At 37.9% G+C, this 21,439-nt stretch overlaps 1 protein-coding gene across 1 annotated transcript; it reads right to left on the bottom strand.

Annotated features, from left to right (window-relative positions):
- Positions 1 to 4,062: 4,062 nt before the first annotated feature.
- On the bottom strand, positions 4,063 to 14,499 carry LOC114147638 (gastrin-releasing peptide receptor-like). Its single transcript, XM_028022147.1, has 3 exons — positions 13,663 to 14,499; positions 8,841 to 9,192; positions 4,063 to 5,270 (listed from the first exon to the last, which is right to left on the bottom strand). Exons 1-3 carry the CDS (start codon positions 14,076 to 14,078, stop codon positions 4,956 to 4,958), a joined length of 1,083 nt encoding a protein of 360 aa, XP_027877948.1. The 5' UTR covers positions 14,079 to 14,499; the 3' UTR covers positions 4,063 to 4,955.
- Positions 14,500 to 21,439: the final 6,940 nt, after the last annotated feature.

Below are 21,439 nucleotides of genomic sequence, written 5' to 3'. Positions count from 1 at the left end.
AACCTTTACTCTGACATCTCTAAGTAAAATTCAGTTCAACTAACTGGCTTCAAAAACCAGCTGCTTATCTATTATGAGTCTACAGAAAAGCAGCCAAGAAGCCCATGGTAACTAGAGGAGCAGCATAGATTCATTGGTCAGGTGGGAACAGTGGCTGTTTCTGATATGGGCAACAGGGGCAAGAGCCTCTAGGGCCTTTTCTCCTTCTTCCCCTCTCCTCCCTCGGTTGTCAAATCAGGTTAGTGGTTAACCAAACCCTCTGAAATGCTCCCTCACGATATAGCTAGCTTGTGCGGATGTTACAGAAAGAGTCATAATGTGATAAACAGTTTTTTACCTTTAAAAATCTTGAAGGCATGCCACCAGGCTAAACTGTGGAACAGATTGTTCCCCTCTACCCTCCCGTCCCACACACACACGCACTCACCTGCACATGTAACCCCCCCGCCCCCCTCCCACACACACACACACACACACACACACACACACACACACACACACTTGCAGAAGTTTGTGAAGCTATGTTGGCTATCAACAAGGTACTTGTTTATAGTTAATAGGAAGAGTGCCGGACCAATAAAGAAAAGCAGACGCACACCGCACTTTTCAGAATTGTGTTTGTTAAACATCCATTGACTTCCAATGTCCACTATGCTATATTATTATATTACCTGAAATTTCTGACTGTAGCCTGATGAAAAATGTGAAAACGAACAACAGGTGTTCATACCTTTGCAAGGCTCTCGATTCATTGAACTATATTTAAATGATGGATGTGGGGCGAAACAACGGCCTCAGCTTTCTGCTCCGTGCTTCACTAAACTGATTACATATACTGATTTCTAACAGCTACTGATCTTAAGCAGGGTTTTGTTCACGCAACCGACTCCCTAAGGCGCAGGTTGCTGTCGATAGTAGCCACACAGGCACACCCGCTAGAAGGAAACAAACGCACCCAGTACAACACTTTCATTCTATTGGTTGAGAGGTTGCCAGGAGACGGTGCATTTTTGTTCCACAAGCAAGCAGAAAATGTTTCATAAGCAAGCAAAGAGTCCCAGCATATGTCTGAGCGCAAGGAGAAGTCTTGAGTACATGAAATCCTGCTTTCAGACTGAAAACGTGTGCTCCTGGATTATAACAGAAAAATTCTCCCACATTAAAGACTTTAGGAAACCCTAGGGCATAAAAGAGTAAAGGTCAGATTACTAATTGAATGAAGCAGAGGAAATTAGTTGAATCCCCCTCTGCTTTGTTTATTTGTCTCTCAAGATGTGTGTGAGAAATTCAGAACACCTGGGGGCATTGCTCTCGTTATATCTGGTACCACCATCTTGCTAATGTGTGGGTTTTTTTTCTTTTTTTTAGAAATTCAGATTTACACTTCCCTTAATAAAAATTTACAAACAGAAACAAAACCCAAACTGAGGCTTGTAAAGGAGTGAAGGGTGAGCCGTGTTTGGACGCTCTGTGTTTGGTGGCTGGTGTTGCTCAAGGGGAATTCATTTCCAAATGCCACTCTGAAAGGTCACCTCAGCAGAGGCCTGAAAAATGCTGTCCGGGCAGATTTGAATTGACAAGGCTTTAGCTAAATAGCGAAGAAAAAACCTCAGCCTTCAGAAGAACTGTCTGAAAGAGATGTACGCTGCTTTGCTAGGCGTTTTTCTATTTCTGTAACCTTTGCTGGAGTCGCGAGGAAAGCAAGAAGACCTGTATTTCATTGGTGGATGAAATCAATTTGAGGGTGTTGTATGCCTTTCGCAGCGGGGTTACAAGAAGATGGTCCAACCAGTCAATGTCTGGCATTTTTACACTTGAGAATGATTCAACACTTTACTTTACAAATCCCTTCAGATGTGCTCCTCTGAGGGAGAAGATAAGACAAACAGTCTGAGGGACTGTCTTGTGTAAAAAAATCAATTCAGCTAAAAGCTTATTTTTCAAAAGTAATTATTAATGATTACCCAGGAGACAGCATCACAGCTAGTCTCTTAAAGTGGGAAGTAAGATGAAATACAGACAAATTTGACAGAAACATCTTTATAGTTTTTTAAAATTGGTCTTACTCTAATGGCATACATTTAATATATATATATTTTTAATCCTGTGAATAACAGAAGGTTTTTACAAGCGCAGGCTGAACTCCAGCAGGGTGGACGACTTGTCATCATTTGTTTGGTGTTCATGGACAAAATCTCAACACAGCGGCAGAGAGGAGGGCGTCTGGTTTGGGAACCGTCAGGCCCCATGTTTAGATTTTGCACACAGTGTTGCTCTGTTGGCATCGGTTCAGGCATCTGCTCAGGGAAACTTCTGGGCACGTCTCTGTAATTGTTTAAGCTTCGTGTCCCATTTGAAGCCGACTCAGAACTGGAAATACCCTGGATTCTAAAGAACACATCCTCAAAATGCAGACATTGAGTTCATGTTAAGCCTGTAGATTCAGTTCAGTTAATCAGTCTTTTATGTTTTCTGTGTGTGCTGTTTTTTGTTGTTTTTTTAAAAAAAACAAAGTTTTTCTAGCATTTCCTCTAAACTTACAAACTTTAGCTAAACAACAAAGACCAAGCACGATCAGATTTAATTAATTCTGCAGGTGCATGAAAACGTAAATGTAAGATTTAGTACTGACATGCATTTTTTTACAATGAAAGTCTAGATCTTCTTTTTTTCCTTATTTCTTTCAGTCTTTAAATTAGATTTCTCATTTGCAGGATTTCATTTAAAAGACACAATCAAGAAAGCAAACAGTCCACAATCTACAGCCATGATTGTGGACTGTAGATCAGAGAAAAACAGAAAAGACCCCATAGGAGATTAAGATAATAATCTGTAGACATGTAGATGTCAGTCAGTGCATAAGAGAGATAATGTAATCCTGCAACATTAAAGATCTTCTGTAGTGGAAATGTGGAAGTAAAAACAAACTTTCTGAGTTGGATGTCAAGTCAACCAAACTTAATGTTGCTCATTAATGACAAAAAAAAAACAACAAAAAACTTAAATGTGCATTGAGCCAGAATGATCAAAACAAAGTTTTTAAACGTTTCAGTTTACTGTCAATTTGTAAAGCTACATGAATTTGACTCTGGCTATAAAACATTAAGAAAATCTTTCGTTTTCATGAGCATCAATACAGCAACCCTGAACAGAATTTATGTTGGCGCCAAAAAAGGGCTTTAAAATCATACGAGATTTATGAAACTCCACCTGCACAAATTTATTCATTTAAAGAAATTTAATCAGTGCAGAATTTTGGTAAAACCAGCGATAAAACAAACTCCATCGAAATCTGACGTGTGCAGACACAGATGGCTCTTTTAAATCAGGATGGAAAACAGTTTATAGCTGCATTTCAGTAAACGGCTCCTTTTTTTTTCAAAAGTTGCGCTTTCAAATCTCCTTTTTAAAAATAATACTCAATGTCTTAGTATTTTAAATGTATTTTGTGTTTCTCTTTTCTCTGTTCCTTTGTGTTCTGTGAAGCACCTTCTGTTGCCTGTCATGTAAATGTTGCTGTACAAATAACCATCTCTTGTCTAAGAAATAAAATCTCTGTGCACGTAACATCACCTGAGCAATAAAAACCTCAAAATGCCTCAGGTTAGTTATTCATGCTCTTTGCTAAGTGACATATTTCTGCAGCTGTTCATAAAATCAGTGTGTCCTTTCACAAGTGAAAGACATTATTCCCAGACTACTAACTATAAATGAATTAATTTATATTGACTCTCTGGCTATAAAACACTAAGAAAATATTTCGTTTTCATGAGCATCAATGCAGCAACCCTATAGATATTGTTCTCCTTTCAGAAAAATTGGACACATAACCATTTAGAAAGGATTTCCTAAATTGTTTCCACCTCTTTGGCTCATCCTCACGCTCAGAAACTGTTAAGTTGTAAAACATGTTCAGTAAGTCGGATCATAGAGTTTAAATTCGTCACTATATAATTCATGTGGATAGTTTTTGCAAGACCCATATGTTTTTTTTTCGGATGTTTAACTTTATTGCTGTCTGAATAATCAACAAATAAGTCAAAAATGTTTTGTAGTTTCTTTTTTATTTTGCGTCAAATGAAAAAGGACTACAATGTGATAATTTAAACAATGACAATAACAATACTCTACAGATGCAAAGTCAACAAAGACATCATAAACTCCCTCACAGTTAGGTCCAAAATGGTCCAACAGCAGTTTTTTTGTTTAAATACAGAACATTTAATAATTAATAACAACGTCTCAAGTGCAAAGGAGAAAGATATTTCCCTGTTTTTGTTTTTAATTGAGATGTTTCAACTCATGGAAAATCTTTTATTTTGTTCATGATAAAACAACCGTTAATTATTCAGCTCTGGATCTTGAAAATGTCCCCACATAAATTTCCCTTTTACTGTACATATTACTCATATTTGAAAATATAGATTACCATTCACGTAATATGAGCTGCTTAGAAAAGATGCTCCACGGAGTGACGGATGTTTGCGTCGTTTTTGGGACGTGTAAACTATAAGCAGTCACAGTGGATGAAATGGTTTCAAAAACTGGCAACGAAGCTCCAGCAAGGCCAAAGCTGAAAATCCACTTTCGGCTTTTTAAGCGACCACTACATCAAACCAAAACATGCAGAGTAAAGAAACAGCCTGTCTGGTTTATCAATATGGGAGCAATAAACACCCCTTTATATGCATTATTTAAATCTCTTGCTAAACCACAAATGGCACAAACAGTGCTGTTGGATTTAAGTTTACATTTAACATTCAGAGAATACCTCCAACAAAAATGATCCATTCCCACCATGGACTAGTTTACCAACCAGTATCTAAAATCAGCTTTACTGACGTTACTTCCCTTTTCCAACAAACTGAGAATAATTTACCAACACATCCAAGAGAATCAAAGGTAGCAGAGTCCTAGTAAAGCACATGTGTTTGGTTGGGGGAAACAGGACTCCTTCAGACGGAGGTCACGTTTGTGCTCGCGCTGTTTTGACTGTACAGCCGTCTGGGAGAGCTGCAGCACAGCAGCTGGTTCCTGAAGTGCTTGCTGAAGCTCTTGCTCATCAAGTAAAGCGCAAAAGGATTCACGCAGGAGTTGGTGAAGGCCAGGATGCGAGCACACACGCTGGCGATGAAGTGAGCCAGCGACGTGTCCACCTGGTCGTAGTGGTAGGAGCGGTAGAGGTAGATGACGTGACTGGGGAGCCAGCAGAGAGCAAACAGGCCCACGAACACCAGCACGGTTTTGGCCAGACGCTTCCTGGACTTGATCTGACAGTAGAAGAAGAAGGAGAAATTACACTAGAGTGTCTTCAGCAATTGTGTTACGGTTACCCCTTTAGCTTTAATTGGTTGTCATCAAATATTTGCCTGCACCACAGGTGTCAAACTCCAGTCCTCAAGGGCCTGCAGTGTTTAGATGTGCCATAGGTACAAAACACTGGAATGAAATGGCTTAATTACCTCCTCTTTGTGTAGATCAGTTCTCCAGAACCTTAATGACCTAATTATTCTATTCAGGTGTGGTGCAGCAGAGGCACATCTAAAACTTGCAGGACAGCGGCCCTCGAGGACTGGAGTTTGACACCCCTGGTACACACTGATATCCAAGTGAGGCTCACCTGTCACTCAGTGGAAAATTGGATCAATTTATTTTAATTGTTCACATTGAATGTATTTCAGAGAAAATTGCCCAATTATACATCTGAAAATCAAGCAAAGGAGAGCATCTTGCACCTGAAAATGACAAATAAAATGGTGCATGCGTATTTATGTGTTAGAAAAAACAACAGAGGATCTAGACTTGAAACTCAATGCTCACAGATGCTCTCCACCAAAACTGACTGAGCGCGAACATTTTTGCAAAGGTGAATGGGCAAAACTTGCATTCGGTAGATGAATAAAACAGAGACGAACCCAAAAAGACTTGCAGATGGAATTATAGTGAAAGGTGGTTCTGCAAGGCATGAAAGCAGGAAAGCAGATTACACTCATACACTTTCCATACTTTCTCTTTTTTTGCTTAAAATAACATTTAAAAACTATTTATCCTTTCCTTTCCGCCTCGCCATAATGCTTTACTTTGTGATGGTCTGTGATGTATACAATGCTCCAAGTCTGTATTTGTAATGTCACAAATATGGTGTCATGGTCAAGGGGTAAAAATAGTGTAATAAGAGGAAATGTTACTGTACAGAACCTGTGTTGCTATCCATCAGATTCCATTTTTTTACCCAGGTTTGTGCACAGGCAAGGAATCTGATTCTGATTCCACTTTGCTCTCAGAAAAAGACATTAATAATATAAACTGATTAAAAAAACTCCCTAGATACAAGTGGGGGGCATCTTGTATTCTCAGATACAGGCTGCTGAACTGAGCTTCTTCCGCAGAGCGGCTGGGTCTCTCCCTCAGAGAAAGAGCGAGGAGCTCGGAGTGGAGCTGCTACTCCTCCACACTGAAAGGAGTCAGCTGAGGTGAAAATAATAAGAAGTTTTTTCTTCCAGAAATACTTAATTAGTAGCTATTTGTTCTTTATAGTCTGGACTAACACCAAACAGCGTCTTGCAGATTTTCAAAAAGGAACTATTTGATTCACAGCTCTTAAGTGGTGAGATTTAGTCGATTAACTTGGAAACAAGACAACTACCGGAGGGAAGAAAATCTTCTTTACACCTCCTTTGAGATCAGCACTTCAGACATCATCACTTCTTTGTATAATCCATAGACAATCAAGAGTGTAAAGAGCAAAGCAGGTTAACCGTGAACCTTCTGGACCGAGACGATTGAGACGAAACCAGAGCAACTGAAAGACCGAGACAGAGACAATCTGTGGTATAGAAATACTGGCAGGCTGGTTTTCATGATTATTTCTAACAGATCATTTCCTTTTTATTCAATTTGCACAAGGAAATTAGTCACAAAATAACCATCATTCCCTGCAGGTGCCTTAGCATATTTCAATTGATTTTATATAGAATATGTTTGTTGTCACGTCCATGTAAACACTAAAAACAGCCAAATAGGTGTTTTTCTTTAGGAAATAATCCAAGTTTCTTTTAGCTAAAATGACATAATGGTGTACCTTTCCTTTTATACGTCGATGTTCATTCTGTCTAACTTTTGCTTTCTTTGTTTGAGCAGCCTTCCTTTTCTATTGACAATAGACGAGGGAGAAATTTGTATTCATCCATCAGATGCTGCTGCTACATCCAATATAAAAATCAATTACTGTTGTTTTGGGTGCGAAGCCTCTTGTCTGCAGTAAAGCGAAGAATGTTACTTTAAGTATTCAGTGAAAAAGCGCCACTCCAGACACAGCCTCAGACTCAATAATCAAAGAATAAAACTTGGAGTTGTATATATGAAGGTATATGTGCTGATAGTTGCTTCTTGTGGAAATAAGGGAGAATGAGGCAATATGAAGTTGTGTTGCTGTTTGACAGAATGATAAATATCTTATGCAATTGTACTGAAGGTTACAGTAATATAAACCTCATGTTTATATTAAATCCCAATAAAGATGGTCTTTAAAAATGTATCCTTATGGCAGCAGCACAATCTTGCCCTCAAGGTTGCTAAGCTCTCTAGAAATTGTACGGATTTGTCTTTATGTTTTTTTTCCAGGCCTGGATGAGTTTGAAAAATGTGTTTTACGCATTTTGTTTTATATGTGTGTTTATTTTTACTGTACTTTTTTTCTTGGTGAGTGTAAATAATTATTTAGTATTCATTTATAATAAATTGATTTGCTTTGCCTTTGATTTGCTTCATCGCATTTTGAGATTTTACCCATCAGTTTATTGTCTTTTCATGGTCAATAAAAAGCCATTTGACCTCCTGCTTGATCCTTAAACAACATAAATTCAAACTGAACAACTGAACTGTGGCTTTTACATTTGGACTAAAATGCCAAATTGTTCTTTTTTTTCAGCTTACACAAACAAAATTCTCAAATTGTCTTTTTTTTTGTCAAGAATTTTTTTTCTTTGAAAATCCTCAAACATTACCAATTAATAATTTCCAAAAAGTAAACACAACAGAAACATTTATAAAGCTGGTACTTTTCTTTTTCTCTTTTATAACAGGAGCTGCAAAGTTTTTGGAAGAAATAGGTCCATTAGTAACATCATATTTATACCCAAATTAAGCAAAGACATCAGTTTCTGATTAAAACTTTAGAGAAAATCTGATCAGCTGTGAAAGAGCATTGATTTAACGAGCACTTCGGTTTTGTTCTGAAACATTGATAGAGCTACAAACAATTGTGTCAAATTTGATTTAATTAGATTGTTTTACTAACAGAATAAATGTACTCAAATTAAATATTGGATTTCTTTTCAGTATGGGGTTTTGCTGCAGCAAAAAAGGTGACTTTGTTTTGAGGGTTTTTAACAAGAGCTTTCGTTTTACTGCTTTCAATGTTTATTGTATTTTTGTTTCATTGATGCGTCAGTTTCATCTTTCTTTTTTCTACCAAATGCCATTTATTTCAGCTTTCTAATCATCTTGCTATTGTGTTTTATTCTCGTCTTAATTCTCGTCTTTTTAATAATTTTTAAATCTGTAGTAGGTCCTTAATGAACAAACTTTACTTTATAAGTCTTCATCAGTGGTGTGAACAACTTTGTAAGTGTTATGTGTGAAATTGGGTCCTGTGAATTTGTTTCTATGTGTCACGGAAATCGCTTTTTACCTCTGGGAGATTTTTTTCCAATGTTTTTTGCAGTTTGTCTCAAGTCTTTGTTGTGCATAAGAGAGTTTTACGTCATCCTAAATATGTGATGGATGACAAATAAACACGGCCGTTTACTAAAGTTTCACTGTGGCGTCCCGATCCACACCTGTTTGTGGAGATGCAGGTGTCCCTCTGCAGAGATGTCTGCTGAGCTCCGGATCAGGCTGCGAGCGATGAAGCAGTAGTAAACAGAAATGATGAGCAGAGGGATGATGTAGAAGACGAGGAAGGAGGCAGTGGAGTGGATCTTCGGATGCAGTTCTCCGGCGTGCGGATAGGGGGCGCACGTCACAAACGTCACGTTGGTGTAGCTGGTGGTGAAGGTGTGCAGGTCGGAGAAGACGGCCTCGGGAATGGCCAGGGTGACAGAGAGCATCCAGATGGTCCCAACGCGCAGGCCGATGCTTAGAGTGGCGCTCGATCTGTTGATGTCCAACGGTTTGACGATAGCTTGGTACCTGAGAAACGAAGACCAGGTTTTGGCTGTCAGCTTTTTCTCAAAATCAGACAAATTCTTGACCTTGACCTTGAGTTAGCAATCAGTTAAATCTAGAATTAGGTTTATTGGTCCAATTTCGATGACTGCTTCAGTAAAAGAAACATCCATCAAGCAAAGCACAACTAATAAAACTGTATTGGTCTCAGGGGGTTAATATACTAGTTCTAAGTTTTCACTTCAACCTAAAATGGAAAAGCAACAAAGGAAAATTACTTCAAAGAGCAGAACCATCTGAGTCTGTTAGCTTTCACCCCACAATAAAACTGAAGAAACTCCATTTGTGGTTGAAATGTTGCCATGTACAGTAATAAAAGCAGCTTGTGATTCTCCTCAGGCAGTTACCACATTTCCAGGTGGCTGATATAAAAACCCACTTTGAAGACATTTTTCCTGTGTCCTCTGTGACTTCACTGCTTGGTCCCTTAAGGTTTTCTCATAATAAAGTGGAAGAGATTGGGAACAACACCTACACAGACACAAATTGGTCGGCCACATAAAATCTCAGCGTGACATCAGAGGATGCTGTTGTGTAGCATGAAGAGAGGTCACCAAGTTTCTGCCAAGTCAATAACTGCAGGTCTCCAAATGTCACGTATTCCTTCGATGCATTGCAACATCAGATCCAAGCTGTTTGTGTGCGTTGCAGTCTTCATGTAACCAGGTCCAAAAGCAGGAGGAGGTTTTCAGATTTAAGCATAACTCCATCAAACATTAGCATGAAGCCGGCAGTTCAAGTCATGAAGGAAAAGAGCTCATTTGTAAAAAGCTAACTTCACAACAGAGGAAATCAAAGCAAGCTTTGAATGACAGGAACAGCAGGCTAACTACACTGCATGTGGAGAACATCTGATTAATCCTGACTGCTGGTGAATGTCCAATCCAAACACACCGGCCTAACTCTAATATGTTCTCTTCTCAGAAGAACAAGATGGCAGTAGAATAAGGCTGAAAACGCTTTTGACATGTTATTGCGCTTTATCTCCACTAAAAGTGAAGATAGATATCTCTCTCTGTCATGATAGCTCTATGTGTTCGCTCTATATATGAGCTCCACAATCGACAAATCATCTCTGCACTTAAAACTTCAAAGCTCTACCGATCTTAGTTTTCAATACTTAAAAGAAAAATGTTTTTCTTCTCTTTGTAAATGAATGCTGTGTCTCTGGACTAAAGAATCAAAACAAAACAACAACCGACTTAAGATTGCTTTTGCAATACTTGCTGGCGTTTAGGTGGCTATGCTTGGAAAAATTTTATATTTTTAAAGAATTATACCATGGATTTTAAGTTACATTGGTCTAGCAAATTGACGTTTATTTAATAATCTTGAAGCAGTATGCATACTAAATTGTTGGTGTTTTGTGATAGGAAAAAAAAAACCCTCCTGAAATTATAAAAATAAATAAATAAAGTGTTTTTAAAAAATCCTGGGTTGGTTGATGGATTCTTTTTGTTGAGTAGTAAAACTGACTTTTTCCCAAAATAAATCCAATTTTATACAAATATTTGGTTTTAGTAAGTGGCTGTTTCAGCTTAACGTGAATGTTTTTGTGTTTCTCAAACAAACTGTAAAGCATTGAAATAGCTGCACTTTCAATATAAACTACTACAAATTTTGAATTAGATTTTTCTACAATAAGACTTAGAAATGTTCGTGAACTTTTATTCTATTTTAATGGCATTTTATTTGGCATTTAGACATCAATGTGCTCAAACAGACATTTTTGCACAGTTTCTGGGAGCAGAAGGAAAGCATTTTTGGATGATTGCTTCCCTGGAGGGTCAGTCTGAAGGTTTATGGATCTTCTCAAACAATTTTTAATGAAACAAAATGGTTGGATAATTCTGACAGAGAGTTGTATTTGCTCCCAATGGCATACTGAGGACCTTTCCAGCTGTCCACCTTAATATAAATGAATAAACTATGCAAATACTTGTGTTTTATAGAAATCTTCATCTTTATCTACATGGTGATGTTCTGAAAGCAGAGCAATGTTGACAAATTTGATCTAAATACTATTTTTCCTGTGTAACAGAGAATGGAGCGTGTTAAAAAGTCTAGCATTTATATTAATTTTGTGAATTATAAAGTCTCTCTTGATATATGTAAAACTATACCTGCCAAATAAATCTATAGATAGAGCGAGGTCTATGTCCAGACATGCAGGGTACTTCCTGGAAAGGTCACCAGTCCATCACAGGGCAACATATAGACAACAAACAAACAAGCAACATGCACACACACTCTCACACAATTTAAAGAGACCCATTAACCTAAAAGTCATGTTTCTGGGCAGGGAGAGGAAGTCAGAGTACCCAGAGACAACCAACGAATCCACAGGAGCAAGATGCAAACTGCATGCAGGAAGAACCAAGGCCAGGATTCAGAAAAGGATCTTCTGCCTACAAGCCAGTTTTATATGCAACCCACATAAACCTCTCTACTTAATATGTGTAAATTTAGGATGCTAATCTTACAGTTTTTCAGAAGAGAAGAAGTATGTTTCTGTCAATTTTCTTAAACAAAGTTTGATAATTCACTACATCAGTGCAGAAAAGTCAGTATCTGCTAACAGACGCTCATACTGGGCCTTGTACTGCTGGAGGTCCATTCCAGGCAAAATTTTGCAAAGCGTGATAAAAATAAAAAAAAAGAAGAAATAAAAATTGCATATATTATTTGCCTGGGAGATTGCTGCTCGGCTTGGCTGCTAAAACAATGAATAATTCCACTGAACAAAATCAAAACGGTACCAGAGCAGCGGTAATCAGAGGGGGAAATCCCAGGCAGAACTTGTGCCTTTGGGCAAACAGATTTATCAGCCTAGATTTGGAGAACTGCTCATCAGAACTAATCCTCTGAATCTCTAAAACAGTGCAGGTATGCTGCAGTATTTTAACAGAATTAGTTTTATTGAGGTTTCTGTGGGATTCTTTTTATAAAAATAGAATCAGTTCAATTTGAACTGAAATCGAACTTTTCAGTGAAATTGAACTCAGTTCAATTCAGTGAAATGTTAAGGACATTAAGTAGGTTAAATGCTTTGTATTGACACCATTGCAAAAATGTTAGAATGAATGGCCAAGGAAAGAGATGGTCTTTAATAAGGAAGTGTCAGAGTTCAAAAGCTGCATTGCTCTATTTATGATTAATAGTCGCTACCATTTACCTGTCAGGGTCTGCAGAGGAAGATGAAACTGTAAAATCTGCAAATCTACTGCAGAACCAACGAGGAAAGACGGAGGCTTGGTGGTTCATGCTATTGTCCACCACTGATGCTGACCCCACCCTCTACTTCTCCCCTTGTTTTTAGCTTTATAATATTAGATATGTTCAGGAGAGGAAAAGATAGACCTTGGTATGGTGCAACATTTAAGCTTTTTATCTTGTGTTTCATCAGCTTTATTATAGTTGATATTTTCTGTGCACCTTTTTAATGCTTGGTATGTTTTCCTGATTGTTTTCAATGTTGTGGATTCAAATCAATGTTTACATGTATTTATTTATTTACTTAATCAATTTTCTGTCTGTTTCATGCATCGACTTATTAGAACAAGGCACAAGAACAGAATAGTGAATTGTGACAAGTTAATTTCACATTTTCCTGAATTGTTGTCTAGACCAGTGTTTCCCAACCCTGGTCCTCAAGGCACACTGTCCTACATGTTTTAGAGGTTTCCCTGCTTTATTGTGCCTGATTCAACTGATTGTAGTTCAACAAAAGCCTGTTAATCTGTCATCAATTGAAATCAGCTGGACTGAAGCAAGGAAACACTTTAAACATTTAGGACAGTGTGCCTTGAGGACCAGGGTTGGGAAACACTGGTCTAGACAGTAACTTGCCTTGGGTAATTTTTAATTATTGTCCCAGTAAGGCTCTTATATTAACAATACAGTTTGACAATGAAGCTTCCCTTTTTGAGTGTGTAGTCATGGCAAAAAAAAAAAAAAAAGATACTGGATCACATGTTTACAGAAAAGACTATTAATGTGTATTTAAAAGTGTAGACACTATGCTTTGTGAGGCTGAATAACATTTTCTAACATAATAAATGTGCTGACTTTTATTTGTAATATAATATAATATAATATAATATAATATAATATAATATAATATAATATAATATAATATAATATAATATAATTATAATATAATATATCTTGTGGAGGATCTAGATTTTTAAAATTTTATTTTCAGCCACAGCAACATCCCCAATTAAACCTCAACATGCTTTAGTCTGGTAATTGGTCGCCTTCAAAACTTTCTGCAGGCGCTCTTGCAAATGTAGTGGATTAATATTATTCAGTGTGATGTAAAATATATAAATAGTGCTGCGAACAGCTCAATTTAAACGTAGCGATGCGTAAAAATGACATTTCGAAGTTGAAACAGCCCATATCGCGGCTCCGGTCTGCGCGGCAGGTTACCGGTCAGCGGAGAGCGCAGTCAGGGTGAACACGGAGACCCCCACGGAGGTGAGCTGGATGAAGGGGATCAGCTTGCAGCCGACGCGCCCGAACAGCCACTCGTCCACCAGGTAGCGGCTGGCGTCCACAGGGGCGCAGGTCACCAGCAGCAGCAGGTCCCCCAGAGCCAGGCTGGACAGGAACAGGTTGGGCACCGTGCGCATGGACTTCACCAGCAGACACGTCTTCATCAGAGTGATATTCCCGACCAGACCCACCAGGATGATGAGCCCGTAAACCGCAGCGATTCCGATGCCCGGGAGCCAGACGGCGTATTGGTAACGCTCCGCGCTGGAGTCCCAGAGCATCTTGGAGACATTGAGGAGCAAAGCTTCGCTGTCCTCCAGCGACGAAGTCAACTGATTCTCCAGGGACATCGCGGCTTGAGAGTGAAGGACACAGACTGATGAGCTGCTGATGGTTTTCTGGCAGCTTTATAAACTATTTGCCCTCCTACAGGGTCGTGCGTCACTCCATGGAGCATAGGATGGATACTAGAGGGATGGAGCTAAGAAATTTGTACTTGTATGAAAAGATCTGACAAAATTTAAATCACAGATAGACTGAAAGAGAAAATACTGGTTTACAAGTTCAAATGGTGATAAAGGTGGTCAACCCAGCTGTGAAGAATACTTTATCTTACGTTTAAACTGTGAATGGAAGCAGCCAAAAGTCTCTCTGTTGTCTTCATGTATATAGTTGTTTTGTGCAGACAGGGACACATAAAAAGTAAAATCCAAGATAAAAAATATATATAATTTTATTACCTCGGAAACACAAGCAACACGTTGGGCCCACTTTGACTGTGTAGCTGTTGATTCAACTAAAGCTCTCTGGTGTAACTCCAGTATTGACTGGTTGATTGTCCCTTTGAATTAAAGATCTTTATTTCACAAAAAGTGTGTGGAACAGCAAGACTACTTAATGGGGAACCCTCTTGAGCTGTTAATTTATAAAGCTCAAGAGGGCTTTATAAATTACTTTTATAACTTTTCTTTTGAAACTGAATCTCTGGAAAATGCTCATTCGGTGGTTCCAGGAAGCGTCTGCGTCAAACTATTGAGCATGCTCCTGTGAGAAAGATCTGCCTGGAAAAGAGGCATGGTCTCTGTTTAGAACAACGGACTGCTGTATCTGCTGCTATGTGATATGTGATATAATTTATGTAGAACCAGTGATTTTATGTTAGACAGCAGCTTGGATTTTTGTGTCAGAAAAGTGACTTTTCGGCTTATTTTACCAAAAGAAACAACAACAACAACAAAATACAGTAGGAACAATAGGTGATTTATTAAGATTTTATACTTTATGAGTTTTATTTTTTCCGACCTTAAAATATGATAAAATGAGTCATTTAAATAATGCTCATTTCTTTTTTATTCAGCGAGAACCTTCAAAACACTGAATGGTGATGGACATAATTATTGGTTTGGTTAACCATTAATTATTTGCGCCTTTATTTCTTTATCCTATCCAACATTATTTGCATTTCAGCAATAAAGTCAGACTTGGTGCGCTCTTATATTCGTCATGCACCAGTTCTTATTGTTCAGAGAGGCTATTGTGCAGAAAAAATAAAGTTAATGTGCAAATTTGTTTCTCACACTTAATGACCAGTAAGTAAGCATCTTATACTTTGGAGGGGGGAAAAAAGCAGCTGGAAAGTTATTAAGCACCAGAAAGTTGCAATTTGCAAACTTTCAAAATAACTGGAATTCTGAACTAAAGTCAGAAAAAGTCAGAACCGCAACTTCTGGTTAATTGAAAACAACGAGTAGTGATTATTAGCTCAGTGTTTCCTTGTAATGTCGCTGTATGTCTGAGGTGATTATGTTTTAACAATACAACCCAAGGTGTCTGTAATTGATGTCAGCCATCTGAGCATTTGTTTCTTTTGTTATCTTTGAAAATGCAATTTCTGTTGACTCACTTAGCCAAGGAGATGCTATTGCAAAACATTTTATAAGGACAACACAGCTGAAACTTTTAATTAAATGTACTCTTCCTTCTCCCACTGATCATGTAACTCAGTGGATGAGTTGGTGGAAGACTCCCATTCTAAAAATTCAGACACCATAGATTCCAGTGCTCCCATTAAAGTGAAGGCCGTGTCTGGTAGGAAGATGTTTCTGTGGATAAACTCTCCATTAGTAAGAAATTGTTGGACCTACAGCCATGATGAATGAACAACAGGAAGCTGGTATAACGACTTTTAATCAAACAATGCATTGCATTAAAGTACTTCCAGATGATGCATATTATTCTCCAGGGACATATGAAAACATAAAATCAGGTGATGCATCCTGGAAATGTATCAGCTGAAGAAAATTTCCAGGACGAATGTCCCAGCAAGATCTAAAGAAACTCATCTATGTATATTTCTTTAGTCACACTGATTGCTGCAGCAGTGTCCTCACAGTCTGTCTAAAACAATCAATCTTCCGGCAGCAGCTGATCCAGAACACAACTGCTGGTGTCCTCAGTAAAACCAGGAAGATAGAGCACATCGCTCAGGTTTTAAAGTGCTTACACTGGCTCCCCGCAGCTCAGAGAATAGACATCGGTTAGTTTATAAATCAGTGAATGGCAGAGGTCCAAAATACATAAAAGATCTGCTGCTGTTGTATCAACTTTCCCAACCTCTGGTTCTGATCTGCTCTGCGTCCTCAGAACCAGAACCAAACACCGAGAAGCAGCATTCAGTTTCTATGCAGCATTTCCACAAACTTCCATAAAAGTGTAAAACAGCTGGAACACTGAGTTCCAAAGTGAGGCTCTAGGGCCATTTGTGGTCCTCTGAGGGATTTTGTGTGGCCCCCTGACCTCAATGTAAGCACAGGTGGTTGATGAAGATGGACACTTTTTCATCTCGTAGAGCAACATCTATATATATATATATTTTTTTTTTTTTATTTTTTATTTTTTTACAGATAACTAACATTGTCTTTTTAAAAAAAATTAGGCACAAAAACCAGATTCCCATTTATTAACAACTTTTCTGCAATCATTTTACCTTTGGAGTAACCAGAACCACAAGCATCGACCTAAACTCAAACTTCACTCAGCCCAAAAAAGAAAATAATCAACCCCCAAAAGTTAAAAACTTAGTACCTGTCTCATAATAATGTAACTGTGCAAAACCTTTTTTACATTTTCTGTCTATACTAATTTCAAATTTAATTGAGATTATTATTGAGCAGATAAAACTTAAGAAGGAAAAAAAAAATCTTAAAATACTTTTTGTGGCCTGAAAGTGGTTTCAGTTTGACAATTTTGGCCGTTATGGCAAAAAGTTTGGACCCCACAGCTATAAATAAAGACTAAAACCCACCTATTTGAAGCTGCCTTTATAATATCTGGAACATTGATTAACCTATTTGATGATGATTATTCTTGATTATTTTCATGATGGTGTTTGACAAAATGTAATGTTTGTTGTTTGTCTCATAATTGGAGGACAATTTTTAACAAAGGTAAAACAAAATCACAAAGTTTTTAGCAAAAACAAATTTGCATTTAAAGAAAGAAGTGCTACTTTAACTCTGTTTATGTGAACTTATGCATTTTTATCAAAACGTCTCTGTGGACGCAATTATCCATTGTATTGAACCAACCAGCTACGGTAGTGTGCAGTGTTAGACAAACGTCAAATGGGAGCCAAACTTTACATGAAAAGTCTCTGGTGACTCGATGCATCCAGATGCACCATATTGTAACATGCAAGTTTGCACGTCCTTATGGACAGGCAGGAAAGTCAGAATTTTTATAATAAATGATTTGATGAATAGCCTTCAATATGATTCAGTTGGGAAAAAAAGATATACAGCAAAAACGGCTACACACACACACACGCCCCCAAGAACAATCTGGAGAGCCTAATTAGTCCTGTGGAAGGACGCCAGGGTACCTGACCCTACACAGGCTGCATCCAAAACGGCCCTGAACTGGATGTGAACCCAGGATATTCTTGCTTCCATCTGAACTAACTACTGTCATGAGGCCTTCAGCTCGCTCACAAAGAAAATACAAATCTCTAACCAGCTGCCAAACACCTCCTTCTTTCACCTTCTTTCACTTATGCTGTAAATAAGTTGGACTGAAAATGAATCAGAGACGTCAGAAGAAAATGATGCAAAAATAAATACACAGTTATTAAAAAGGTATTCACCTCCTTGGATGTTTTATCATTTGTATTGCCTTGAAACATCAATTATGATCAATATAATTAGGCATTTGGGATAATTCTCCATCAGACTGAAGTGTGGGCTTTGACTGGGCCACTCCACAGTTGTCTTCAATCCATTTCTGTATAGCTTTAGCTGGATGCTTCAGGCCATTATTTTGCTGGCACATAAATAATAGTTTATTGTTTGCAGTGCTCACCAGAAACCATTGACCTTCTTTAACCACCTTCTTTGGGTCTGCCATTTTGGTTATTCTTTGGTCAATTTAAATAGTGACCCTTTGGGCTCCAAACGACTTTTCGTTTCTTATCATTTGTAGCTTCATGTCTTAGTTTGACTTGGGGGGAAAAAACAGATAATTTGTATGAAATTAAATGTTTTTGCATTTGGTATTTGTATCTGTCTAATTGCATATATTTGTTCTGAATACCTGCGTTTGTTGCTCTGAAACTGAATCAAACTCAGTAACTACATTATGTGCAGGTTGGCATTCAAAAAAATGATATGCTTCAGCCTGGATGGACTGATGCAGGTTAGCTCTTTCTCATCGCCATCTACTGACTCCGTTTCCTCAAATAAAAACACATTTTCGTGCCTCGTGGAGATATTTAAAATGCTAAAGGGTTCAAGGAGCCTTTCATGATTTCTGTTTTTAGTAAATGGTTGGGTGACCTGTTTAAAGTGCAGCTTGACTCTCCTGCTCTGAAAATGCAAGGTTCAGTCCCCAAGGAGCCTGAACTAAATAAAGTGGGTTTGCAAAATTAATGAAGGCATTCAACCACTCAGTTTATCTTAAAACATACACCTCTGTATGCACACTTATTTAAAAATCTCATTGAACTCTCCTCAAAATAACAGTTAATAGAGGCCAAAATCTTCACTGAACCTGAAAATTTTACTAAGCAACAGCAAAAGGCCTGAAAACAAAGTCAGAGCCATGAAGGCGAATCTTAAGAGCTCTTGTCTGGATTCTTGCTTTCAAGCAGTTCTCCTCTCCAACAGGTGTCATGACATTTTGCCTGCTGGTTGTTGTCATCTTCTATCAGATCAACTTGTCACTTTGGAGGATGTCCAGAGGACCTGGCAAAGTCAGGCTCGCAGAAGCCTCAGAATGGCTCCAGCTCTGGTTCAGAGAACATATTCACACAGGGAAACGTGGGGTTGAAATGGAAGCTTCTCTTATTAATTTGTGTTCAGGTTTTGGAAAAATCACCAAAAATATTTTAGAAGTAAATTTCTCAGGAAACTAACATGATTATGATTGTATTCTACAAGTCCTTGTGAGATTTCTCTGGGTATTTTAGCTTCGTCCTACAAAATGAATAAACCTACATGTTTATTGAGTGTGTGAATTTGTAATCTGTATCATCTTTCTATAATCATTAGAGCTAATTGTAAAAATGTGTAAAAACTCTAAAATAAACCCATCTATTATTGTAATCACATTCAGAAAATATCAAACTTTAAAAATACCAATGCTAAATGCAGATAAGAGTGAAGTCAAGTTTATTTGTACAGCATAATTCATAAACAAAGTGTTTTACATGATAAATACATCATACACAGTAAAAATGCCAGTGTTGAATTAACACCCACAGTGTTAATTTTAACACCCACAAAGTGTCTATTGTGTCCAGGACAGCTGGTGTTAAAGTAACACTTTTCAAAGTGTTAAAAGGTTGACACGCATTTTTTGTTAAATTAACATCAGATATTGTTAATATTCAACAATACCGGGTGTCACATAAACATTACAACGGTGTTAGTGTTAAAATATAATGTCAAAAGTAACACCAGTGTAGTGTTAACCTCAAAACATAAAGTCGTGTTAAAAAGGTAAATAATTGACCCCACAAGGTGTCAATATCAACCAAATCCAGTGGTAAAAAAATATTCAAAACAATACACAGAAATGGAAAGTTCAACTTTTATTAAACCCATTTCAGTATTACAGACCTTCAATGCACAGCTGTATCCAATTATAAAATGTCAAATGCCATCATCAAAGTAATTATCACCAGATATAATAATCATTGTTTGAGTTATTATGAATCAAGGGCAGCTTAGCAGGCGATTTTTGAATCTTGATTTTAAGAAACTCAGTGCCTCAGCACTGTAGTGGCCACAGTATGGTGAAAACCCTCAGAGCGCTTGATCGCTGTCAATAAACCTTTTAACTGGTGAAACCCAGTATTTTTCAATTATTTTGCTGATGAATGGAAAGGTTGGAGACTGCCCTGTAATTCTGCAGTACAGTTTACCAACTCATCTACTCATTTACTGAAAGAGTAAAGTTGATTAAAAGTTTCAGCTGTGTTGTCCATATAAGAGTTTTATAATATCATCTCTTTGGCTTAGTGAGTCAACGGAGATTGTACTTTCAAAGATAACAGAGAGAGGATTAGATAGGGCAGCATCAATTTCAGAGACCTTGTAAATATTTACAGTGCTGCTGATCATCAAGTCCAGAGTGAGTCCTCCATTGTGTGTTGCTTGTGTAATGCGTTGAGTCAAACCAAAGTTTTGAAGTATATATGAAGTTCTTTTCCCGTCAGCATGGATGCTGAAGCCTCCCACATTTATTAAACTGCCATAATCAATGGAAATAGCAGATAAAAGGTCACTGAGGTCATCTTAAAAAAATGCCACATATTTTGGGTTTTATATAAAGTTAGAATCAGAGCTTGTTTCTGGCCTTCTAGCTCGATTGATTCCCAGAAAAGAGTCAAATCTGCACCTTTTTTACAGTTTAGTGAATCATGAAATAAGGTGGCAACCCCTCCCCCACGCTTATACTTTCTGTTCAAATGCACAAAAAGTGGCCTTCTGCTGTCACTCAGTTTCCACTTGGGCAGCATGTCAGGAAAACAGTGAAGGCTTTATCCATCACGACTGACAACAGACTCGAATGCACTGCTAACACCGAGGCTGTGTTCAAGAATAGGAATGAGTCAACTTTACTTCTCGAGGAAGCTGACATGCTTTAATGTATGCAACAAGACGTTGGAGATCTTCTAACAGTCTGTTGTCTCCAGCATCATCGTTTTTGCGGCTGTCTTGTGTGGGAGCAGCATCGGAGCCAGAAACACCCACAGACTGAAGGAGATCATCAGGAGAGCTGGCTCCGTGATCGGGCTCAGGCTGGAGATATTTGAAACTGTGGTGGAAGGAAAAACACAGAAGAAACTATTATGCATGAAATTCAAACATTGGCCTCTTTTGTTTGTTTGCTTCATTCTTTTGTTCTGTGGCCTCATGAAACCACACACGGTAATTTTGGTCCAAAACCACAGCTGCTGAAGAATATTTTAAGTTGGAAACGATCTGCAGTAAAAGTCGCATTTACTCTGCTGTTAAAACTGAAAATGGATCTTTAAGCAGGAGAATGAATCAAAACATAGCACTGCAAAAGCACAAAATCTTTTGTTAGCAAGTATTTTTGGTTTAGTTTCTAGCGCAAATATCTTAATACACTTAAAATGGCACAAACTAACTTAAAAGTTCTTTTTCAACAAGATATAAAGGCTTGTTTTAAGTAAATAATTCATTAATAT

Source organism: Xiphophorus couchianus, chromosome 7, assembly GCF_001444195.1.
Source record: "Xiphophorus couchianus chromosome 7, X_couchianus-1.0, whole genome shotgun sequence".
Classification (NCBI taxonomy): domain Eukaryota; kingdom Metazoa; phylum Chordata; class Actinopteri; order Cyprinodontiformes; family Poeciliidae; genus Xiphophorus; species Xiphophorus couchianus.
The sequence above is the reverse complement of the archived record's forward strand: the minus strand, read 5'-3'. Positions and strand labels throughout refer to the sequence as shown.

Excerpts from the sequence above, each read along its gene's own strand:
- LOC114147638 (XM_028022147.1), bottom strand. The coding sequence starts at position 14,078 with ATGTCCCTGGAGAATCAGTTGACTTCGTCGCTGGAGGACAGCGAAGCT. Across the intron at positions 9,193-13,662 it reads ACTGCGCTCTCCGCTGACCG|GTACCAAGCTATCGTCAAAC; the intron begins GTAACCTGCCGC and ends TTCGTTTCTCAG. Across the intron at positions 5,271-8,840 it reads ACCTGCATCTCCACAAACAG|ATCAAGTCCAGGAAGCGTCT; the intron begins GTGTGGATCGGG and ends TTCTACTGTCAG.